The sequence below is a fragment of the Hylobates moloch genome, unplaced genomic scaffold (genome assembly GCF_009828535.3).
Source record: "Hylobates moloch isolate HMO894 unplaced genomic scaffold, HMol_V3 SCAFFOLD_5, whole genome shotgun sequence".
Taxonomy (NCBI): domain Eukaryota; kingdom Metazoa; phylum Chordata; class Mammalia; order Primates; family Hylobatidae; genus Hylobates; species Hylobates moloch.
The window spans coordinates 83,810,492-83,824,559 of NW_026652280.1; the positions used below are offsets into that span (position 1 = coordinate 83,810,492).

The window sequence follows — 14,068 nt, forward strand, 5'->3', positions numbered from 1 at the left end:
AGAAGAAGAAGAAGAAGAAGAAGAAGAAGAAGAAGAAGAAGAAGAAGAAGAAGAAGAAGAAGAAGAAAAAGAAGAAGAAGAAATTCCCCCAGAATCCCTTTTTAAAGAGAGCACTCAATCAAAGCCTTTAAGCAGACACCCTCTGTGGACCTCAGGACCTGCTTTAGGGTCAATATGACCTCCCTCTCTGCTCTGAGACTTCTCGTAGAACAATCCAGGGAAGAGGTTTCCATCAGTTACCAGCTTGGACTCTCGAATCCGGGAACCCCAGGAAGAAGCAGCCAAGGGTCACTGTCTACACTCAGCACTGCTGAGGCCGAGTGTCTCCTCCTCTGTGTGGCCTTCCCATCTCCCCTAGCCACAGACCTCTCCCTCGTCTTGGGTATCACTTGAGTCCTAGGGTGTTTAAGGTTTCTGCTGCTCACTTGGCACTGGCATGGCTTTGCTCTATTCGCTTTTAACAGACTCATCCTGTCTCCTCAAGAGCTGAAGTCCTGGAAGGGCAGGGAGTATGTCTTTTTTTCCCCCTCTTCCCAGTATGGATGTGCCATGTATTTTTTGGTTATATGATGCATGGATAGGGACTCTGAACTTGGAGCATCTTGCCGAAGTCAGTACCAGGTGACAGTGCTGGTCCTAGAGAGAGCAAAGTGAGCAGGAAGCACTAAAGGCAACTCCTCTATACCCCCCAATAAAATGTGTGTGGCATCTGAAACTGTCACAAATGCACATGACACACTCAGGTACACTCGGTAATGACAACGCAGGACAGCCCTCTGATTGGGTAAAGGGATGATTTGACAAGAAGAGGAGCCCTGCATTAAGGAGTGACTCCACCAAACATGTCACTCTGTGAAACGCGGGGGTCACTAAGAATAGGCACATTAGTAGGAGCCCAGCTGCAACAGGTAGTGGCAGGCCTGAGGAAGAGCAGCAGGATTAGTCACTGCGTTCTCCCGGCAAGGAGGAGTGGCATTAATGAGGAGGTATCCCCACTAGATCATCATCGATGGTGTGAAATCAGAACAGGTAAGAAGAGTGGGAGGCCAGCCAAGATCCTGAGCCTGCTGACGAGCCTTTCAGTGGGAGGAAGGGGAGGAGAAGGAGGATGACAGGAGAGACAAGAAGAGTTAGCCACCACACCACTAGAACAAGGAAGTTCAGAGAAGATAACTAGGAAGAGACTGGCCAGAGACAGCTTCACCTGCACTAGCCACCCTGGGCCTTGGGAAAGGTGAAGAGGACCACTCCTAAGAGGACCTGTCCAGTGGGAGCATCTGGGAACAGGAGCTCCTGTCTGCAGGAGCCAATGCAGGAAGGACTCTGAGCACCTGCGTGGGCTTGCCCAGGAGACAAGGGGAGGCAGAAAGCAAGCCATGGATGCTGGGAGGGCCTGGCTCCTTTGAAAGAAAGAGAAGGAAAAGAAGGGCATGTCCTGCCCAGAGGAGATGAAGGGCCAAGCCCCCTCTCTGCTCCTGCTCTCTGTCACCTACCTACTATGCCACCACCTCACTGGCTCCATCTCTGCCTCTGCCCTAAAAAAGTGCCTCGGCTGGGGGCAGAACACATCCTGCCCCCACACATTAACTCAGGCTTGCCTTCGTGCCTTGCTGCCCTAGTGTTGGGACACCCTCATCTGCTCCACCAGGCCAAAGCCTGCCCACTCCACAGGACCCCCTCCCCACCCCCTGGCACCCAGGCACACCCATTCAGGCACTGGCTCACTCCTCCCATCTCCTGAATTGCCCTCCTGCTAAATCACCTGATTTCTTAGCCCCAGCCCTCCAGAGCCCAGCTGCTCCCAACAATCTGAGCCGAGTCCTTCCCCTGCCCTCAGGCTCCCGCCCAGGGGCAGTTCTGGAGCCTCCTCAGCTCAGCTCCCTCATCTCTGAAGCCTGCCAGCCACTGCAGCCTTATGTCAGGACCCTCACAGCCCCAACCCCTGTTCTTCTCCAGAACCACACCTCACTGCCCAGCCCTGATCCCTCCACCACAAGCTCCCGGCAACCCCCTCTCCCAACCCCCATTCTGCCCCAGGTATAGCTAATCCCTGGCCTTCTTCTCACTCCCCCTACCTGGCGCAGGTTTCGGGTGACCCGGACGTCGTGCCAGGCGTTGTCGTTGAACTTGCCATTGACAGGTTCCACAAGGGCCTCGAAGGCACCTGAGCCTAGGTTGATGACCAGCCAGACAGCCCCAGACTTGAGGGACAGGTTGACGTAGTCGGCCGACTTGCCTGTATGCAGCATCAGGCCATTGCGTTGCAGGGTGCGGAAGGCCAGTGTGATCTCGTCAGTGCTGCTCTGGATGGGGTTGTGTGACAGGTCGTAGCAGAAGAACTCATTGCCTTTGAAGGTCGCCACAAACTCCTCCTTGCCTGGATGCCGTGGTGTGGGGAAATGGGAGAAGGCTGAATGGGGTAGGGTACACCAGTGCTTTCCTCTCCCCTCCAGCAACCCAGGCACTGGTCCTGGGCACCAGGAGCCCAGAGGTCCCAACCTGTAGCTTTAGGCCCCTTTCCCTCCCTCAGCCTGTCAACCATCCTCTCAGGACCCTGCCATCTCTGCTGTCAAAAGTCAACGTCCCCTGTGTCCATTTCCAAACCAGGAGGCTGCTAAATGGCTCCCACACTGACAGCTGACAATTACTCTGCCACAGGACCCAGCAGAGCGGAGGGTACTCACTGTCTCCTCCCCACCAACCTTCCCATCGGCCACTCCCCTTAACAAAGGGACATAGAAGGGAAATAAGAGGCTCTGCCTTACTTCTCCCGGTGCTCCTCCCATATGGCAGGGTCCACAAGGGTCTCCTACATACAGCCCACCTCCCTTCCTGCCCCTCCTCCAGCGATGGCCAATCTCAGTGCCTGGAGACAGTTTCAGCCTCACCATATGGGATGGGACCAATAGGCCTGTCGTGTAGCAGGGAGCAGATGAGGAGAATGGGAGGTGAGGGAATGGGGGAAGGGCCAGGAAGACACACAGGAAGGCGATGCAGGTGACAGGGATATGCACCGGATAGCAACAGGCCACCAAGCAGAGCTCACATGGGTGGCCACAGCCCCAGCTATCATCTCCACCCCCAGCTCCCTACTCCAAGCCAAGGACAGTGCAGACAGGCCCAAGATGGAGAGCAAACAGTGCCTGGATGTGACCTGTGTGTGCCCAGAGAGCAACAGGGCAAAGGCAGGCCCGGGCCTCGTGTGTGCGCATGTCTGTGTGTGTGCATGTATGTCCATAGGCACCCGGCATAGGGCCCTTCCACTGGCACTTTTTAAGCAGAAGCAAAAACTACTGGGAGAGGCTGAGGGATTGTCAGCATTCTGTAAGTTGGTAACAAGTGAGAAGACAATGACTCAGTAGTACCAAGAAGTTGAGGTTTCCGTCCAACACCAGCACAAGCCAGAGTGCAAGCAGAGAGAAGAGAACCGGATATGAAGTCAGGACAAACCAGAGGACCTGGGCGCTACCAGTGGCTCACTTCTGGCCATTAAGCAGTGGCACACAGCTGGCCCTGCCTACCTCACAGGACAGGTGCAGGGCAAACAACACTGGCCATGAGGGTCTTTATGAAGAGGCCAACTAACCAAATGCAGGAATTCTCAATAGATGCTCCCAATGCCCAAGCAAGAACAGGCACAATGCCAGGGTGCATGCAGGGCCACCAGGAGGCACTTGCCTTCCCCTGGTGGAGGCAGGGCTCAGCAGCAGTGCTATGTGTTGAGGCAGTGGGATGGTGGCGGGGGGGAGTTTCGGAGTGCAGATTCTGCAGATCCCCTCCCCTCCACACACAGCCTGCTTCTCTCTCTCTAGGCAGGCTGCCCACAGCCTCTGTCCTCACTGCCTCCGGATGCCAAGGCACCAGCTGCTGCCCCAGAGCCTGGCACAGCACTCACTGCAGCTGGCAAGGCCCGGTTTCCTGAGGCCACAGGGCAGCAAGGCTGGTGGGGGTCTGGGCAACATCGGGACAGTCTGAATCCCTTCCTCTTTCTACTTAGGGTACCAGCGGGGAGGGCCAAAAAGCAAAAGTGAGGACCCCAGCAGAGACATGAGGGGAAGGCAGGGAAGAGTGGCAAGGAGGAGGGAGGTGGGGCAGAGCCAGGAAAAGGAGAATCATCGCAGAGACAGACAAGAAATGAAGACGGCTCAGGGCTGTGAGGGAGCAAGAAGGGATGAGCGCGGCTATCTGGATAAAGAAAAGGAGCAAGCCCTGCGGGGACAGGTACAGGAGATGGGAAGAAAGCCAACAACAGAAGTGGACAAAGACCTCTAGGGAACAGAAGCCAAGGCTTTCTGGGGCCTTGCTGTTTCCATAGCAACGAAGCCTGCTGCCCAGGCACTAGGAGAACCAGGGGGCTCAAGGACCAGAAAAAGGAATGTGTTTGACCTTGGTTTTGCCACATGTACTAGTCCCACCCAGAAGCCACTCCCCCGACTCCCTCACCTTCACTGCAGTCAAAGAAAATATCATTAAAGAGAGTCAAACAGAAAGAAAGAAAAGAATAAGGCAACCATGTGAAAAAGTGATTGGGATAGAACAAAAGAGGCCAGCAAAAAGGAAAGAGGTGGGTCTGGGGCTGGACAGTGGCTGCCAAAGCCAAGTGGAGAAACGAGGCCATTCCTCGACTCCTCAGCTCTGCCTCCAGTCTCCTGGGGTGGGTGGCAAAGCTAGCTGCTCCGGAGCCTGCGCCTCCACGGGCTCCAGTCCCTTTGCCACCAGAGACCTGGGTCAGCCCAGAGACACCAAGAGGCCTGAGGAGCAGCCAAAGAGAACCTGAAAGCCTTCGAGAAGAGGGACAGAAAAGAGATGAGCAAGTGTGGAAAGAAAACCCGAAGATGGTGAAGAGAGAGGGAGAGAACCCAAGTAGGGGAGGTCGGGGCATGACTTCAAGGGACTGGTGGAGGGATTCTACTGGGGTGAGCCTACAGGGGCGGCCGAGGGGCTCAGCAGAGAACAAACCAGATCTGGGCTGAACAAGCCCTGAAGCACCAGGGGGCGCTCTCCCCCATCTCGCCGCTCTGGCGCGACTGGGAACTACAACTCCCAGCAGCGCTTGCACAATTACCGCCCCTAATTGCTCCGGACCCAGAAAGGAGGATAATAGCTGATGCTCGTTTATCTCCCACAGTTGGGGAGTCTGTAGCCCTACAAGTGTCCCCAGTGAATGTGGCTAGAGACTAGTTGTTGTGGTCCTGCATTTCTGAGTACCATGCATGAAGGACAGAGCAGCTGCCTTCTTTCCAGGCCCAGCTCCCAGACCTCCTTTGGGAAGGTCTCCAGCGCCCCCCTCCGCCCTCCCTACTCTCGAGCTCTACAGCTGTCCTGCTCACTTGGCACTTACTGCCTAATAACATCTTGTACTGCTCCCTGGAGAGGAAATGTGATGTGAGAAAGAAGACCTGGGCTCTAGTGCTGGCTCCACCACCAGCTTTGTGCCCTTGGCTGGTCACAAAGCTGGGCTCTAAGTCCCAGCTTCCCCGTCTGGAAAATGGAGCTGATCATCAGGAACTGCACAGGCTGCTGTGGGCATCTCAGAAAGAGAAAGGGCGGGATCCAGCTTCCTCAACCGTAAAGCATCTCACAAATAAACGACTCATGCCAGTTGGTAACTTTCTGCGAGTGTGCTGCCTCTCTCTGTGTCTCCCTCTCTTTCTCAATTTTTTTTTTTTTTTTTTTTTTTGAAATGGAGTCTCACCATGTTGCCAGGCTGGTTTTGAACTCCTGGCCTCAAGTGATCCTCCCACTTCAGCCTCTCAAAGTGCTGGGATTACAGGCATGAGCCACCGTGCCTGGCCTCGGTGAATAAATTAACTCCTCTGAAAAGAGTCTGCACTTTTCATATACTTTGCATGGACCACACTTTATTGTAGTTGTTAGAACATCAATCAGCCCCTTGGGAACAGAGCCCATTGGCTCATATAAAATAAATTTGCTCAGCACACGGCTACTTATGTGCCAAGAGCTGTGTAAAGCATCAAGGGCATAGGAACAAAAATATCCAATCCCTGGCCTCAAGGAGCTCAGTCTAGTTGGGGAAGCAAACAGGTAAAGTGACAATTATGATACAGTGTGATGAGCCTTCTAGTGGAAGTGTGGACAAAGTGTGGAAGTGACCAGATTCACCTGGGGTGTTCAAGGAGACTTCCAGTGTGGATGGCCTGGCTGCTTTTTCAAGAATCAGACGAAAGAGACACACCAAGTCATTGGGGAGAGGACAAGGATGGCAGAAATCCAGGCAAACAGAAGAGCAGACTAAAGAATGGAAATGGGACTCCATAGCCCCAGTGCTTGGCACCCACTGGAATTCCTTGAGGACTTGTTATAGTGGCTTGTAAACTTCTTAGGAAAGAGATTATCTTAAGAGAGGCAGCCTCAGTACAGAAAAAGGAGCTAGAGCCCCCAAGCAGGCGTAAAGGCCCTGTGCTGGCCACAGCTCCCAACCAGAATCTCCCTGGACTGGGCACCTAGCAGGCTTCCAGAATTTGATGGTTAAATTGGGGTTGCCCTGCTGCCTGGTTGCCTTAACAAAGAAACAGATACTTCCTAGGGATCAGCCTGAACAACTGCCACAAAAAAAGATATCTGTGTTCCAGAAAGAGGTCATCAGAACAACTGGGCTTTGCGAAAGAAATGGAGGTTTGTGGCCCTTCACATCAGGGCAGCTAATGGGGCCTTTGGAATGGCACTCGGGGAGCAGACCTATCACTTCCCACAGGCCTCAGAGAGGACAAGGGGATGTGCCTGTGTTGACTTGGCTTCCCCCCAGGAAGCACAGTTAGCCTGCAGCAGGATGAGGGCTGGGCTCTCTGGGGACCATGGGGGTCACTGACCTTTTGTTGGCTGGTGCACATCGCCGGCTCCTCCTCTCCCGGCCCCCCCCTCGGAGAACAGTAAGGACCCTACTGGAGAAGCAGAATTGGGGAGTCAGGCACAGGGGCTACCGAGACAGTCCCTCCCCAGCCTTGAGGGGATGAAGGGCCCTCTCCAGAGTAGAGGTGCTGCTTGCAGGGACAGGGGAGGAGAGGCTTTTCTGGGGACTCCCTTGCCTTCAAGACCTCTAAGGAAGGAGCCGCTTGACAAACCGAGGATGATCAGCCCCACAGACCCCATCAGATTCATGATCACCGACTTCCACTCTTTGCCTGGGGTGGAGAGACTGGGCAGAGGAACAGAGGCCTCACCATGAGTGCAGGATCCCTCCTTCCCCACAGCAGGCAAACAGGCCAGCCCTCAGCACTGGAGGCCCCCAGTTCCCCCTTTCAACTGCTCGCTCATTCTCCTGGCCTCCTCCATGAGGCACATTCCCCCCACCACTCTGCACCTTTGCTCACACCCTTTATGCTGGGTTAAGCTCACACTTCCCAACTCGTTCAAAAGCCTGACACAGGCACCCCCTCCTCCAGAAACTTCTCCAGATTTACACCCCAAGCTCCTCTTCTGTTCTTTCCTGTCCTTGAGGCTCTCACTACACCTTGAGGCCATCCACACCTGCTTCATTCACCACAGTGAGTGCTCGGAATCTCACCCTTGTCCACTTCTTTGCCAGTTAGACCCTGGAGCTTCCCAGAGATTTCCAGGGGCTTCCTCTAATTCCTGTCTGTTCTTCATCCCACCATTGTGCCTACAAAGGGGCTGTGCAAGTCAAAGGAGATCCTCCCTGGAGCTCAGCCTGGATGTGGGCAAGCCCTTTCTCAGGAGTTATTTCTCACTCCCTACCACCCCACTCATCAGCAGCACCTAGGCCTCAGTCCAAAGGCCCCGGTAGGCACGTGTTACCATGTCTGGGTTCCAGGCCAGCTTGAATCTTCACCCCACCTCTCCCCACTCCAGTGAACCTATATACTCAGCACCTGGCTTCCAGGTACCCAGCCCTACTGCCAGATCCACAGGATGGCTTCAGAATGAGAAAACTCAGTGATGAAGGGGAAAAGTCCCTAAATGGGCTCTTACTTCAACCCCAGTTGCAAATCCCCAAACTTGAACTAGAATAATACTTGAGCTGTGGAACTTTCCAGGGGGGCTTTCTGAGATCCTTTGGGAGGGCCTTCACTTATGACAAAGGGGAGCCACAGCCAGCACCCATAGAACCAGGCACTGAGAGGCAAGAAGGATGTGAGTGAACCAACCAGGGTTCCTACTCCCAACTCTCCATTTGGGACTTCCTCTTTCCCCACACTTCTTGCCATAATTTCACATCCTTGCAAGACTCCAAGGCCTCTACCTCCCCAGACCTAAATCCATCCCAAATTTCATATCTACATGAGTTTCTCCCTGTAGCCCAATCTTGGTCCTGCCTACAGGCTAAGGACCCCACTCTGTTCCTCTGTAAGATGACCCCCCACAGAAGGCTGAACTGGGCAGGTCCAACAGTGCCAAAGGGTCTGAAAGGCCAAAACCCTGAGCTCAGAGAGAATCAGTGACAGCAGAGGGCTGGAGGAGGCCAGAGCTGGAGGAGCTCAGACAGGACTCCTGAGTTCTGTCTCCAGGTTTGCTTAACACCAGGGCTCTCAAAGATGGTAGGCACTTAGTCAAAGGAATGCTAAAATTAAATGGCTAGTCCTAACCATACCACCAATAAGGGTTGTGGAATCACTAACAAGTCATTTCATCTCTCTGGACCTCAACGTCGTCATCTGTCAAATAGGGTTAAGAGACATTCAAAAGATACAAGGGTGAAGGCGTGCGGGTGGGCAGGGGGTTGGGAGTGCACACTGTGGAAAGGGAGAGACCCTACACCTCTACTCCCATTTCCCTTCTTGTCATGGATGGGGGCCTCCCACAGTAGCAGGGTGAGGGTGATGAGACTGCCTAAGACCCTCTTCTCCAGCCCATGCTTTTCTCTTGTTACTTAGGTCCATAGAAAAGAAAGAATGATCAGAATGAGTGGAAGGAAATCAAACACCACCATGAGAAGGAAAAAAAAGCAAGATACACTACCAGGAAAACGCAAAAAAAAGGGTGACTGGAGACAACGGCAGGAGTTCAAACATCTCTTGATGTCAGAAACCAAGGTGAGATGTGGGTGGATGGAGTGCTTCAGGGTGGGTGAGGGAGAGGGGAGCACACAGACAAGGGCAAGCCCCCACCCCCACCCCAGCACCCCCCAAATAAAATTAAGAAATGGCAAAGGAAGCGGGTAGGAAAGGAAGGAAGGTGTCAGGACAGGTGGAGGAGGGGAAGGGGACAGGGGAAGGACAGGGAGAAGAACAGAAAATCCAGGCGCAGGTTGGGGGCAATCCAATCCAATCCAAACCAAACCAAAACTTCAAACCATACCTTCGCTGTTTAACGTCAGGTGAGCCGGACCTTGGAAAGGGGAAGGAGAGAAAGAAAGAAAGAAAAAAAAAAGAAGAAAAAAGAAAGCAAAGGGGAAAGAAACAAAGAAAACACGAGTCATCAAAATCAGCCAGAGAGAAGGGAGAAAAAAGCTTTTGCTGCCACAATTTAAAAACCCTTTTTAACTTGTGACAGACATCGGGGGGAGCCCCAGCCCAGGAGCTGAGGAGAAGGGCCCGATGCCGAAACAGCAGGTGGAGGGCACAACAGGGGAAGAGAGAAAGAGAGATTAGGGGCGTCAGAGAGGGTGAGAGGGGTACAGGCAGAACTGGAGGAAGGAGGGGGTGGGGAGTCGCTGCAAGGGGGAGAGGAGATTTTGGTTTCTTTTTTTCTTCTTGCCGGAAAAAAAAAAAAGGAAAAGGAGGAGAAGCATTAGGCTGGGAGGGTTGCTTTTTCCTTTTTCTTTTTTTCTTTTTTTTTTCTTCCGGGAGGCGGAGAGAAAAAAAAACGGTCAACGAGAAAAACGATTCAGATGGAGGAGAAAATAAAACACGACACAAAAATCAAAGCCACCTGGAGAGAGAGAGAGTGTCCTGTTAGCATGGGATTAAGCGAGCAAGGGGGCCTCCAACCCCCCAGCACCCCTAATCCCAGTTACCCCTAGGATGCTGGCAGAAAAGGGGGAAAGATAGGGGGATATAAAGAACCTGGGCCTAAAAGGATCCCCCACTAAAGCGGGGTTTGGAAGAACATCTGTTGGGTTCTAATCCTCCCAGCTACCCTTCCCAATAACCTCTGTAGGGATAGATAGTAGGGACCCTGCACACCTGGGTTCTAAGAGGAAACTGGGGTTCAAGAGGACAAAATTAGAAAGGAAGCAGGTAGGAGAAGGCAGAATCTACAGAGACACTGAGAGACTGGGGTCAGAACTCTCAGACAGCAAGGTCCAAAGAGGATAGCCGAGCCCTATGGGAGGAGGCCCAGCTCTCTGAAAGGTCCAAGTACATCATTCATAAATTACAGACCCCCTTTCTCTGGCCAGGATCTCTCTCAAATGACCCAAAAGCTGGATTTTGAAAATAGAAAATGGACTGACAGGAAGACCAGCTAGGATTTCCATCCAGGATTACGCTGGCCCCTTGAGACAGCCTTGTCAGCCCTAACCACAAGTACCCCTCCACAGCCTTAGTGGGAAGGAATCTGGCCCACTGGATCAGTACCCTTGTCCCCAACGGGCACCAGCCAAGGAAAGCTCTCTCCTAGAGAGGCTGGCAGCACCAGGCCCCACAGCTGGGCTGAGACCCCAGGGCACCCTGAGATGCCAGCCAGCTCCACCAAACCTCAGAGCGCCCCCAGCCCCACTCACTCCCCTGTGGTGTCTGGCCAAGAGGGTAGAAAAGGGAACAGCCCTGCAGTGCCACTGTCACCCTTGGAAACCAGCCCCACTGCTGTGGCAATGAGATGTGAACCCTAGGGATAGAAAGCTGGGGCCAGGATGGAAGTAGCAAGGTTAAAGAGTTACAAGTATTTCTGAGATGAAGCTGGGGGCCAGGATGCCTGGGTTCCAAGAGGAAAGGCAGTGAGGAGGACAGGAAGGACATGGCCAGGGGCCGAAGGCCTGGACTCTGTGGCCAGATGGTTCACGTTGCCCTCTTTGCCCCATGTCTCTAGGATGGCATTGGTTTCTCCCCACCTCTGAGTCTGAGGCCACTTGGAGGAGGAGGCCACAGCCGCTGAGGGCAGCCTCAGGACTGAACAGCTCTTGGGAGGATGTAGGTTTTTATCCATCACACAGGTAAGGACCCAAGCATTTGAACCAAGTCTTCTCATTCCGTACTCTGAATACCCTCCTACTCTGCAACCAACCCTTTCCCCAAGAACTACCAGCATCTTCTTCCAAACCCCCTAAACCCAGGACCCAGACCCAGAGCCCTCAACCCACATCCGACTCTCCCTGGCAGAAGCAGCCTTGCTCTCAGGCTCCCACCCTTGAGAATCCAGGCCTCTGCCCACCCCCAGTCCAGGAGCCAGGTGCCCCGTGAACCCACCCTCTGTCTCCCACAGGCCTGACTGCTGCTGGGGGAAGCCACATCTCCCTCTCCCAGACCCTTCCACTGCCCAGCTCCTCACCAGCCTTATTAGCATTCGGCAGTCTCCCTCTGTCACCACGGCAACCAGCTGCTCAGCTCCCTCAGGCGTGACAGCACCAGCCATCTTGGTGAAGGGGAGGCTGGTTCCCTTCCTGTCTACCCCTGGCTCAGCCCCAGCTGGCCCCAGGGTTTTCTCCCTAAAGTCTGTCTCCCCGCTAATCTGAAATCCTGCTCCCTCCTCCTGGCCCCCAGCCCCACTGGGGTATTCACTTCCCCACATCCACCTGTGGCATCAGCCCCTCCTCCCACTGCTGGAGAAGAGATTGGCAGTGATGGATGGCATTGCCACGGGTCCCTTCCTAGGGCACTTTATCTGGCTACTTCTGGGTCTTTTTGCCCTGCCACGAAAGGCTGGGAGGAAAAAGGAGATGCTTGGCAGGGGCTGCAGAGCAGGATCTTGGGGTTCCTGGAGAAAGCTAGGCCTCAGACACAGTGTCAAGTGGGAAGAAGGCGAAGGTACAGAGAACTCCTTAGAGATATAAGGAGGGCTGCAGGGTCCAGAGCACAGTGCCACAGAGGAGGCCCCCAGCCCACCCACGTGGAACCACCACCTGCTAAACCCACCTCCCCACCTTCAGTCTCATCCCCTAACTCTCCTACTGAAACCCCAGAGAGGACCACCATCGAAAGAAAGATGGTGATAGGTGACAAGATTAAGAGACACACAAGCAGGCACACAGGCATGTCTCAGAGTGACACAGAGATGCATCAGACTCCTAGGTGTATATACACACACACACACGCAGCCTCCAATACACAGCCCTGCACAGCCACTGACATGCAGGCATCCACAGTGCCACATCTAAACCAGCAGACCACCATGCCACCCAAAGAAATGGCGAGGTGGCGTCCACAGGCCTCCTTCCCCATGGGTCCCAAAGCCCAGCTTCCCTTCTTGTCCCTATCAGCCCCTTTCCTCTCCCCTACTCCCGCCAGACTCCTTCTTCCCAAGTGCCCCCCTGCCTTTCTTCTTTTGGCCAAGCTGTTCCCCGTTCCTGCCCCTCCCAACAGCTTGAGCCTTGAGTCTTTCTCTTCCCACCCTTCACTACCCCCTTCTCCTTCCTCCATCTCTCTGCTCCCTCCTTTTTTCTCTCCTCCACCCTTTTTTCCCTTTCTCTCTTCCTCCCTCCATCTCTCCTTTTGTTCCGGAGGAGACATGACATCAAGAGCAAGTAAAAGTCACATCAGCACTAAATCTTATCTCAAGCCCTCAGAAGGCTGCATCCACCCAGACACGCAGACTCTCTCTCTGACACACACACAGAGGTAAACACTGACACACACACAGAGGTAAACACTGACACACGGAGATGCAAACACAGATGCAGACACACAAAGACGCTGATGCTCTACATAGGCATACAGAAATATGGGCCACACCACATATGCATTGATGGAGGCGCATAGCACACCCACGCACTCAGACACAAAACCATGTTACATGTACACAGCATATATCCTCAGGCGTGCACAGAGACACACAGACCAGCAGAGTTGTATAAATGTGTGTGTATGCAGACATACATACATACACACACACACACACACACACACACACACACACCTGCCTGCTGGGTCCTGGGGACCTGAAGACCCCCAGGGAGAAGAGACATCCAAGAGAGACAAGTCAGACCATGGACATCACAAGGAAAAATGGGTTCCAGCCCCACACTCAGGCCTAGAGCCTCTTGCTGCCTTTCTTTCCCAGGACTACTGCATCCCTGGTACTTTCCTCTCCTCCTCCCCAGGGACACCCTTGCCCTCCCACTCCACCTTCCCAGGATAAGGGACTGGGATGCCACTTCATGCCTCCTCTGCTGCCTTCTTCATGGTAGCTATGTGAGCTCATCTTCAACACAGCCTTCAAGCCAGGACTACCTTCTTCCTGCTCTCAGTCCACCCCAGAGGAGGAAAAGAAACAGGGAAAGCCAAATTGCGAGAGAAAGATTCAGAGAATGACAGAAACCCAGAGAGAGCCTGGGGAAGGAGAGACACATGGTCCAAGGACAGAGTCTTGGAGAAAAGGAGGTAAACACAGAAACTGGAGAGGGAGAAGAGGCCAACAAAACAGGAGATAGAGAAAGAACAGACAGACCTGAGAGAGAGGCACATACCCCACCCTTGCCCTCTGACCTGGATGAAGGAAGAAGCAGACCACCCCTACCTAGCAAACTGTGGGGCAGCAGCTAGGGACCTGCCGCAAGTGGCAAGTGCTGGACACAGTGGGGCAGAGAAGCTGCCCCCACTATACACCCCCGACCCCCTACTCTGCCAGTGCACTCCACCACCCTCCAGTCCCCTGAGCCCTGCACAGTGGCACCAGACTCCAGGGCAGATTTTCCCCAAGCACAGGTTTCTGGGGCAACAGCCCACCCCAGCCTGCCCCAGCATCTGGAAAATTGCCTTTCTAAGCTTCCTAACTTAGGCTGGGCTAAACGTTGTCTACCCACTCACTTCTGGGCACTTCGGAATCCTGTCAGCCCCATCCCTCCACCCCCACCGCTCATCTCTTCCCTAAGTTTCCCTTTCCCTCTCCAGCCTGGAGAGGGAAAGGAAGAAGAAAGGCCAGTCAGCAGCTCCCCCAAAACCCATGAAGAGGGGACCCAAGAGAGTGGGGCAAGGCGGCCAAGGGAGGACCCCAG

The 14,068-nt window shown here is 54.0% G+C and overlaps 1 protein-coding gene across 31 annotated transcripts in view; it reads right to left on the reverse strand.

The window, feature by feature from the left end:
• NRXN2 (neurexin 2) overlaps nucleotides 1-14,068 on the reverse strand; it is a 120,809-nt gene that overhangs the window by 82,507 nt on the left and 24,234 nt on the right. For 15 of the 31 annotated variants that reach the window (XM_032153290.2, XM_032153294.2, XM_032153288.2 and 12 more), the window contains 3 exons: nucleotides 9,277-9,306; nucleotides 6,831-6,902; nucleotides 2,076-2,377 (listed from right to left, as the gene is read on the reverse strand). In XM_032153290.2, coding sequence (XP_032009181.1) covers nucleotides 2,076-2,377; nucleotides 6,831-6,902; nucleotides 9,277-9,306 — 404 coding nt within the window. The remainder of the gene's footprint in view (nucleotides 1-2,075; nucleotides 2,378-6,830; nucleotides 6,903-9,276; nucleotides 9,307-14,068) is intronic. The other 16 variants (XM_032153285.2, XM_058438891.1, XM_058438887.1 and 13 more) reach the window with 5 other exon arrangements.